The 10,848-nt window shown below is 33.8% G+C and overlaps 1 protein-coding gene across 6 annotated transcripts in view; it reads left to right on the forward strand.

Moving 5' to 3' along the window:
- UBR5 (ubiquitin protein ligase E3 component n-recognin 5) overlaps positions 1-8,210 on the forward strand; it is a 136,597-nt gene extending 128,387 nt beyond the window's left edge. For all 6 annotated transcript variants that reach the window (XM_041768513.1, XM_041768517.1, XM_041768512.1 and 3 more), the window contains exons 55-59: positions 1,035-1,190; positions 1,721-1,834; positions 3,178-3,322; positions 4,535-4,620; positions 7,601-8,210. In XM_041768513.1, the coding sequence (XP_041624447.1) occupies positions 1,035-1,190; positions 1,721-1,834; positions 3,178-3,322; positions 4,535-4,620; positions 7,601-7,813 (714 nt within the window). In that variant the 3' untranslated portion in view covers positions 7,814-8,210. The remainder of the gene's footprint in view (positions 1-1,034; positions 1,191-1,720; positions 1,835-3,177; positions 3,323-4,534; positions 4,621-7,600) is intronic.
- Positions 8,211-10,848: the final 2,638 nt, after the last annotated feature.

A 10,848-nucleotide genomic window follows, 5' to 3' on the forward strand; every position in this document is an offset into this window, starting at 1 on the left:
TATTCTACTGAAAAGAGCATTGTTGGCTTCAAAAATATATGTAAGATGTACAGGAGGGAGAGGGGACAAAAGAATTTTGAGAAAATACAATATAGCATGCTTGATATTTATCTCCAAGTGATAAAATTAGCTTAATTTCTTAATGCGCTTTGACAGTTTGTCTGCCTGTACATTCTATTATAATGGGCGGAGGCAGGGAAGCTACATCCTTTAAAACTTATGTATAATACTAATTATGCACTTTTCGATTTAAAACACAACTGCCAGTGTTCCTAAAGGTATTATAAAGAAATTACTTGACAAAACAATGAAATATTTTGGTCTTTTCCAGCAATGTATATCACACATGTGATATGAATTAGAATGTTAAGCTGTAGTCTAATAATTTTCTTCAATCAAACCCACTGATGAATAGTTTTCTAATACAGTATATCATTATATATGTGTGTGTGTATATATATGTATGTACACATATATAATGATGTAAAAACTCTGACCCTATTGAATTCTTAGTTTTCCAGCTAAAATGTTCTTGTACAAAGAAGTAGATTTAAAGCTCAGTAGCAGCTCAGAAATGTTGATGTGTTAAGCCTTTAACAAGGTTTATGAAAAAGATCATGGAGTCAAATAGACTCAAGTCTAACCCAATGATCTGATCTTCAGCAAGTTGCTGAATTCCTTTGAGCATCAGATTCATCGTCTAGAATTAATAATCTATATTTTAGATTATAATCAAGACTAAGTAGGATGTATATATAAGAACAAGCTGCTCAGCATAATCACCTGTTTAATAATTAGTGCAGGTTTTTCAAATAAGTTATTTTGGAACTTAAACTCCTCCACTTACTGGCCTTAAATTTTTTTTCAAAATATATATTACACTTTTTATACTTTGTAAGTTAAATAATTATCAAAGATTAACATTTTACCTTTTTAAATCAGTTATATTTAGTGGAATATTCTCTAGATCTTCAAATTAGATAAAATTCAGTAAAGATGTTTCATAATTGAGTTTCATGTGATTGCTTTCTTAGGTCAATTGGCATGATTTTGCTTTTTTTGACCCTGTGATGTATGAGAGTTTACGGCAACTCATCCTTGCTTCTCAGAGTTCAGATGCTGATGCTGTTTTCTCTGCAATGGATTTGGCATTTGCAATTGACTTGTGTAAAGAAGAGGGTGGAGGACAGGTAAAGCAAATATGTAATTTTCTGACTCTGGCAAGAGAATTTGGTTAGTCTGTTTTACTTTTCTTACATAGAAACCATTTACTTGGGGACAGAACAAGAAGCACACAAACCTACAGAGAAAAGACCTAACAGCTGACAGGCAGAAAGAGAGATGGAAAGTTAATGAGATGGACTCAAAGAAGAGTTTTTTGTACTTATTCAGGTCTAAAATTTTTGCATCTCTTAGATACTTGTCATATACAGAATTATCTTTTTATTTTTAATTTTAGAGATAGTAAGGGGGTTGGGGCAGAGGGAGACAAAGAAACTGTAAGTAGACTCTCTGCACTGAACACAGAGCCTGACCTGGGGCTCGATCTCACTACCCTGAAATCATGACCTGAGCTGAAACCAAGAGTTGGACGTGTAACTAGATGCCCTCAGAATTGTCTTTTAGATTTTAGAATTTTAGCAAAGTGTTTTATGAACAGTGGACTTATTACTGCTTTGACAAAATTGCTTTTAAATGACAGTGCAAATTTTTTTTACAGGTTGAACTTATTCCTAATGGTGTAAATATACCAGTGACTCCCCAGAATGTTTATGAGTATGTGCGGAAATATGCAGAACACAGAATGTTGGTAGTTGCAGAACAGCCATTACATGTGAGTAACTTTCTCAAAAGTGTTCTTTGATTTGATGAGGCTGTTTGTGTCTTCATGTGTGGTAAACTAGTTCATTGTGTATTCAGCTTGCCTATCAAAGGTTAAAATTTTTAAACCAGACTAACTTATGTACAATGTAAATTACACCTGACTCCAGACCAAGCAGTATCTTTTTTGGTAAAATGGTTTGAAAAAACCATGTAATCATCCGAAAATCAATTTGGAGTGTAAAAGTTTGGAAAGGAAATAACTACTGTTATGGGGTCCTTCTACCACCCATTTGTTTAGGTGATTAGAGGGACTCCAACACAATTATAGCCATGGTTTATTATAGCAGAAAGACTCACAGTAAGGGAAAAAAAGCACATCAGACCAAGTCCAGAGGACTCTAGGTGTAGCCTTCCAAAGTTCTCTCTCTCAGGCCATGTGCTGTCACAAAGAACATACCTCTTTCCTTCAGCAATGAACTACAGAAACACTATACAGTGTTTGTACTTTGTAAGAGTTGCAGCCCAGGGTTTTTTGTTTTGTTTTGTTTTTTTGAAGCCAGTCCTGTAAGCATTTTCTGCCTATGCAGCCAGCCAAGATTACCGAAATTCATCACAGATTACACTGTTTGCGCAGCCTAGGCAAGCTAATAAAGCAGGGTTCATTGCTCCAGGCTTTCAAAATAGCCATATCAGTAAAGCCAAGTTTCAAGATGCCAGCCAAGGACCATCCCCCCTAGTGAGGGCCTCCTAAAGAGCCACATCAGGCCTGCTGTGTATGTCAAGTGTTCTGATCCCTGCTAGGAATAATTATGCAGGCTCTGGAGCCATACTGTCAGGATTCTAATCATGGCTACAACACCCTTTAGCTACATATGACATTAGCAAACCACGTAGTATTTTATGCCTTGGTTCCCTTCTGTAAAATGATAGAATTAAATGTATTAATAATGTAAGGTGTTTAGAGCCATTGTAATTTCTCAGTAAGCGTCTAGATTTTGAATTTGTCATTATGAGACTTTTCATAGGATGTGACAGGATAGCATGTTTGACAAATTGAAGCTATTTAATGACTAGCCTGTTAATATAATTATTTCAGTTAAATCCTGGTATATAACAATACTATTTTACTTTCAAGCCTGTGGCCTATTCATGATGCCTTTCTTTTTTTTCCCCCTCTGCCTCTTTTGAATCTGTTAAATTCAAAATACAGAACTTAATTTCTTTCTTTCTGGTTTAAAGTGAAAACTAGTATTTTTAGGCTGCTAAAATTCGATGTTGGGCTTTAACAGTAATGCTACGTGGAAAATAAAGTACTGAGACTAATAAAAAGGTAATTTTTAAAATATTCTGTAGGCAATGAGGAAAGGTCTACTGGATGTGCTTCCAAAAAATTCATTAGAAGATTTAACAGCAGAAGATTTTAGGCTTTTGGTAAATGGCTGTGGTGAAGTTAATGTTCAGATGTTGATCAGTTTCACTTCTTTCAATGATGAATCAGGTACGAAATTTTTTGAATGTTTTAAGGAATAAACTAGATATACTTATAGGGTTTAGAAATGCTGTGTTATTAAGTTGTTTAAAGTTTTTTGTCTATATTTTTAAGATGATGGCTTAGCCATTAGGTTATTCTTAATTCTTTGCTTATTTTGCTAGGTTGTAAAGGATATGTGGTTGGTTTAGTATGAATACAAGTAAAAGTTCTCTGTGGTGAGCAAGTACATAAAAGGTTTTTTATAAACTAAGAAAAAATAATCCATTTGACAATTCTATTGGTCTTTCTAATTCATTTCTGTTAGACTCTCTAATTAAATAATTTAACCACATGGTGTTTGCTTTGTAGAACTGACAGAAAGCTCACTTAGAAACAACACACACTCGGAGAATCTAGAAAGAATAGCAAGTTGTAGTAATAATCCTCCTAGAATAACATTTAGTTTTAGTGCCTGATTTGCTGGAACTCTGTTTTCAAAGTCCCATAAGCCTAAGAATAGAATTATACAGTAAAACATTGGAAGCTCCAAGAAATTCCCCATGTGTTCAAAATTACTGTGTACATGAAGGTACCAGTTTTCCTCCCTTTTTCATATTTTGCAAACAGCTTCAGCTAAATTCTAGTAAGTTATATTTGGATAAATATTGTTTTTTCTTTGTTTGGCAACATACAGATTCATTATATAATGGTTTTTATGCTTTTTAATATAATTTTCAGTGCTTGTTGAGATAATTTGTCTCATTTCCAACCAAAAACTGAAGAGGGGAAGATAAATACCTCACCAAACATCCTCAGATAAGCAGCAGCATCTAGAAGTTTTTTTAGGAATGCAGAATCTTCGTTCCTTTTAGCCCTTCCCCCCAAACCTAGTAAATGAAAACGTGCATTTTAAAAAGATCCCCTAGATGATTTGTAAACTCATTAAAATTTGTGAAGCACTGGTTTAAGTTCATGAGAGGACTCATGAGTTACAGCTGGGATTAAAGCGTTGTGATTCTGAATTTTGAGGCTGTCAGTCCATTTTTCTTGGTCATCCTAAATCAGGGTTGATTAATGAGCTGTAGAGGTTTTACAATTATGCAAATAATTCCTAATACAGGAAATTAGGACTAAGACTCCTGATCCTAAATAACATTTCAATTTTATATCTATTTTTATAAGAAGTAATATTTTAAAATAACTGGTACAGTATACTGGATTTATATTCTTCATTCTTAGGAGAAAATGCTGAGAAGCTCTTGCAGTTTAAGCGTTGGTTCTGGTCAATAGTAGAGAAGATGAGCATGACAGAACGACAAGATCTTGTAAGTTAAAAATTCACAAAATTTGTAGAAGAAAAATATGAAATTTTAAAATACTGTGTATGATAACCTTTTAAGCTTGTAAACAGTGGTTGGCCATTTTAATTTTGGCTAAGGAAATTGCACAAAGGTGGATATCTAGGGCAGTTTTAGTTTTTCTACTCTAGAACTGAAAACCTGAAGTATTAAAAAAGCCTGTAAGCAGAGTGAAATGCATTTCGCTGATATGCTGTCCTTAGTCCCAGAAGATAATACCGGTTTATTCAGTTGAGACATATTTCTTTTTCCCTATAGTGCTTATATATGCTAGCTGCTCCTTTTTTTTTTTTTTTTTTTTTTTTAAGATTTTCTTTATTTATTCATGAAAAATACACAGAAAGAAAGGCAGAGACGTAGGCAGAGGGAGAAGCAGGCTCCAGGCAGGGAGCCTGATGTGGGACTTGATCCTGAGACTGCGGATCACGCCCTGGGTCAGGGGCAGGTGCTCAACCGCTGAGCCACCCACGCGTTGCACAATTTTTGAATAAAATAATCTTGATGTTATCTGTATACTAGGAATAGAGTAGCTTGTGGGTATTAAGCCCATGATCTTAATCTTACCTACTCATCAGAATCATCAACTAGATAATATAAACTTTGGTTATAGAGAAAAGCCTACTATAAGTCAGTGGAATCTATGTCCAACTTTTGAGTATATAACCAAATCAACCTGTCCATTAATCTTGAAAAGCAATCTTCACCTGACTTTCTTTTAGAAATTTGAGGGACTTTCCTTACCTGGAAAAACCTGAGATCTTTCAACTCATACTCCCTGCAACATTTCCCCTCTCAAGCCAGCCTTAATTCTCAGTAACTAAAACCATACCACTTTTGGAATATATGTAAAAATGATCCACTTTCTAGATATATCCTTCAATTTTATTTGAGAGGGAAAATGGTTAGGTGTGCGGGAAAGCCCAGATACTTGGGAGTTTTCCATTTATCTTCAGTTGAGACAGTAACTTATTTTTCGGATGGGTGGGGTTCTGCATTTAGCACTCCTTAATTTTTACATGGTCCCAGGAACCTTCCATATTTCTGTACTATAGTGAGATAAGTTCTTAGGTAGTCTTAGCTGTCAGTTCTATTCTTGGTTTAGCCACTCTGGTAATTTCCATTTAGGTTGTTCCCTAGGTAGTAGACTCCATATAATTGGTCCTAATAGCATATCTGTCCTTGTTGGTTTCATGGTCAGGGTTCTTTCTGGCACCTTGTTTCTTTAAGAAAGGGTCCATATAAAACCAGAAATGATTGGCTATCTAAACCTAGTTTTAATTTTCTGTTTTTAAACCAATAAATCCTTAGTCTAGTCAGTCAAGTTAAATTTCACTACAGTTTCCATCTTCTAATGGAAGATAAAGATCTCCCTTTGTAAATGGCCTCAGAATCTCCTATAAACAGCTTTAATCATTCTATTTGTAGGGTATATCAAGGGGTATATATTTCCCTCTCCTCTTTTGGGAAGAATGCTTCACAGTTGGTTTTATCCTGATGTGTCTGAGAAGACCTGAAGGACATAAGAATATATATAATAGACTATTCAGAGCAAACTATTCTCCATGAATTATTAGTCCTGCAAATTATAGGGTATTTTGGACTACTGGGTAGTTCCTTCCCCTCTTAGTCACAGATCACTAGTAAAAATTCTGAAAAGTCGTATAGTATTTCTTTTCTTCCAACTTTAAGAATGTCCAGCAATGGTAGTTATCTATCCTGGCTAATCATATCCATCTTTGGAGAAATTTACTTGTAAAATGAGTGGATTGGAGCAGCTTTATCTCTAGAGCATCTTTTATAAAGTTCTTTGAAGATTTTGTAGACCCTGACACTTAGAAGGGATCCTTTTTGTGCCCCCCTTCTATATAGAATTAGATGAGATTTCTCATTAAAATGATTTTCAGAAAAGCAAATTACAGTTAACCCTTGAATGATAATGCAGTTGAAAATCTGAGTGTGACTTTTGACTCCCCCTGAAACTTTACTAATATAATAGTCTACTATTCACCAGAAGGCTACCAATAACACATTGGTGTCCATTACACATATTTTGTATGTTATGTGTATAACTGTATTCTTAAAGTAAGCTAAAGAAAATCATAAGGAAAATACATTTATAGTACTGTATGTGGTGTATTTATAAAAAAAACATTTGCATGTGGGGCACTTGGTAGGCTCGGGTTGGAGTAAGCGACTTGATTTTGGAATTGTGGTTTGGAGCCTCACATTGGGTGCAGAGATTACTTCTAAAAAATCCACATGTAAGTGGAGTCATGTAGTTCAAACCCATGTTGTTCAAGGGTCAACTGTAGTTCGTTTAGATTTTCTAGTCACTTTGGGATATTGGATACATTTGTCTGTTTAGTTGTATACTTTGGAATGCATTAGATTTAAAAAACTTTACCTTTAAGAAATAGGAACTGAACACTGGAAGAATATATGTGTATGTATGTATAGATCAATGAGGAATGATATAAAGTACAGAAGTTAACATTTATCTTATTTACACTTACACTGTCACACAAAGTAGATATTACTATAATAATTGAGTCTTACTACATTTATTTCTGTTTCACAGTGTAGTACTGAAAATACTGGGTTATTTTGCTGGTAGATAAAATGCAAAACAACTTTTTTGATAACCTATACGAATTTTTAGACTTTTTTGGAGACCTTATTTACGCCCTATTTCCACTAAAAGATACTTTAAAAGCCACTGGAAAGGCCCATTGAGAAATTGAGGTCCTGAAACATAGTCATTTTTCTACCTCCCCAACACTTTTTTCTTTTCTGACCCTTTTCAGAACAAGAAATAAATCTAAAACCCAGTTCAAAATAATAGCCCTCTGTAGGTTTTAACGGAAGAATGGGACTCTGTGTACATACTGTCAGAATTAATGTTAATCCATTAAAAGCCAAAGATTGTAATTCTTATATTCCTGTTCAGGTTTACTTTTGGACATCAAGCCCATCATTACCAGCCAGTGAAGAAGGATTCCAGCCTATGCCCTCAATCACAATAAGACCACCAGATGACCAACATCTTCCTACTGCAAACACTTGTATTTCTCGACTTTACGTCCCACTCTATTCCTCTAAACAGATTCTCAAACAGAAGTTGCTACTCGCCATTAAGACCAAGAATTTTGGTTTTGTGTAGAGTATAAAAAGTGTGTATTGCTGTGTAATATTACTAGCTAATTTTGTAGATTTTTTTCCATTTGTCTATAAAAGTTTATGGAAGTTAATGCTGTCACACCCCCTGGTGGTACCTTAAAGAGATTAAATGCAAACATTCCTTGCTGAGTTTGTAGCTTACAGGCCTGAGGAGCACTAGCAACATTTGACTCTAATGGTTTGCTAGTTGACAACTTCTGGGTCTAACCCCAGCCAAAGATGACAGCAGAACAACATAATTTACACTGTGATTTATCTTTTTGCTGAGGGGAAAAATGTAAAATGTTCTGAAAATTCACTGCTGCCTTTGTGGAAAGTGTTTCAGCAAAGGTTCTTGTATAGAGGGAATAGGGAATTTCAAAATAAAAAATTAAGTATGTTCTGTGTTTTCATTTTAACTTTTTTTATGGTGTTTAATTTGTGGTTGGCTGCAATTGTGTATCATGTATATGGAACTTGTAAAAAGTTCTGGACATTCAGATCTTAAGAGATGAAATCACTTTTACCTATAAAAACCACTTTTATTGCGGTTTATTTTAGCTGCATTGAGCTCTAGGATATTAAATGATATCACTAATATTTTGCATGTAATTTGTTCATTTGAGTAAGGGCACTTTTTTGTACATATGATGGGGCCAATGCACAAATTTTATCACAATCAACTTTTTTTCTTTGTATCCCTGTTTCAATGAGCAGTCAGTCAGGAGGTTACTGCACTTCAGTTCTAATCAGACATTTGTACTGAGGTATTTCAGTTATGTAAACTCAGCCTGGGCACTTTCTGATAACTGTAAAATGTTTTATAAGATCATGATTATTGAAGATACATTTTGGAAAATTTTAAATGTTCGTGAGCAGCTTAACTACTTTTGTATCTAGCCTTTTTTAAGTATCTTGTTACATTTACTTTTTTAAATAAAGAAATTACAGAAGAAATGTCAAGTAATATTGAAGAAACAATAGTTTTTATTTATGTAGTTGTACATTTTTAAACTAAGGGTAATACACCAACATGGTTATGTGCATAAAAATTTTTGATTTAAAGAAAAAGTTTATATACACATGGACTATAAGAAAGAGAAGAAAATCAGTCCACATTTTACAGTTAGCAGAGAATCCGTATGGCACTGGCCAGGCCACCTTTTCTTTTTACAAATGAGGGAAGTGAAGTGTGACCCTTGCTTGGCATAGGATGTTAACTCACTTTTACTTAGTAACTAAGTGACAGGTTCTTTTTTGATGACCCATTATGTAGCCTAGGACCAAGATCTCTAAATTCTTGTGGTTTTAGTAGCTTTATTCAATGGCCTAAGGAACACTTTTCTAAGTCTTCAAAAAGTGACTTAAACTAGTTACTTTACATATTGAAAATGAGAGAAATTCTCTGAAATCTCTTACCTTTCAAATCCTTTAAGAGGACTCCTGGCCTTTGGGATGTTTTTAATATTCAAAGGCGCTAGGCTTTTATTATATAACTTCCTCCAGAAGACTGAACCATGTGATATTCTCAGCCCTGCTGACACAATAAATATTAAAAACTAAAATGATAGTAGTGAAATTCATTGTATTACTTAAAAGTTACACAACATGCTGTATTAGATTTGTGTAAATTAACCAAAGGTTATTTTACAAAGTGAGACATTGGTTTTTATGTCTAAATGCTATTTCTGAATAAATGAAATAGTAATTAGATTAGGAGCTAATTATCATCAGTGTGTCTGAAAGAGATAAAAATTTATATATCACCTTAACTTCTGTATGCACATGATGGGATTGATAAAATATTAAATGAAAACAAACTAGATATGATTAGGACATTTGAAACCCTAATTGTGAACTTATTTTTAATAGTTATTGAAAGAATGAAAATATTTAAAATAATGCACAATGTCTTAAGTCTTCCTAAATCAAGATTTTGGTTAAAATGCTTTTAGAACTATTAAAAGCAGAGTGAGTTTTTTTTTTTTTTTTTTTTTTTTTTTTTTTTTTTTTTTAAGTAAAGCATAAAATGGTTCTAAATGGAAAATAAAGTCATGTAAAATAAAGTTCTCTTTTGGTCTTGTTTAGTGATTAAATCTAACAACTGAAAACAAATTTAGGAAGAGAAGACCAAGAATGAACTTTACTGAGAGGTTTTCATTACTGAGAGGTTTTCAATGTTTTGCTACTTTTACCCTTTCCCCCCCTAAATCATCTGAATTTCTTGACTATCCTATATAATAACAGCTTACTGAGACAGACTTGAGGTTTTTAATAGTATGATACCACTATTTAGTACTTGCCCCTGAACATTTTTCTTCTAAATATGATTATTCCTGTCTGTTTAAAGGTAGCCAGCAATTTCTAGGTCTGAACTCAAAACAGCTTTCTTTGAGGTCGTGGTTCTCCTGCTACTCTATGCATTAAGATTCCCTGGTAGAGTTTGTTACTGCAGATTTCCTAATCTTTGTCCATCCTTTTTGATCATATTCTGATTCAGTGGAGTACAGAAATCTTTATTCTTAAAACCGCATCCCAGGTGATTTCTGAAACAATGCCCAAAGAACATTCTTTTTTCACAAATGTAAACCCACCCTATTGTCCTTGGAGTCAAATTTTTCCTACTTAAAGCCTATGGAAAAATATTTTTGCCAGTCATCTAGTCCTGGATTAGGTTCTTCTAATGGAAGTGTCTTCAATAGGCTGATTGAAAATATTTTCAGTGTTTAAATTAACCTAAGTGGGTAAAAGCATGGACAGAGATTAATTCTTCTCTAAACACCATTTGATTAATGTAGAGATGTATTTAAAATGGGACTTGTTTATTCATTTCAAAATAACTTCATAAGCAAATTACCTTGTTACCTCTCTTCAAATTAAAAAAAAAAAAACTGCATTGCTAAGACTGTGCAAAATGAAGTTTCTCTTAATTACTTTTACTCAGTACTTAACTATGTGCCAGGCACTTTGTCAAGTGCTTTACATATAGTATCTGAGATAGGGGCTATTGCCATCCTCACAGGAAACTAGACACAGGTT

Source organism: Vulpes lagopus, chromosome 9, assembly GCF_018345385.1.
Source record: "Vulpes lagopus strain Blue_001 chromosome 9, ASM1834538v1, whole genome shotgun sequence".
Lineage (NCBI taxonomy): Eukaryota > Metazoa > Chordata > Mammalia > Carnivora > Canidae > Vulpes > Vulpes lagopus.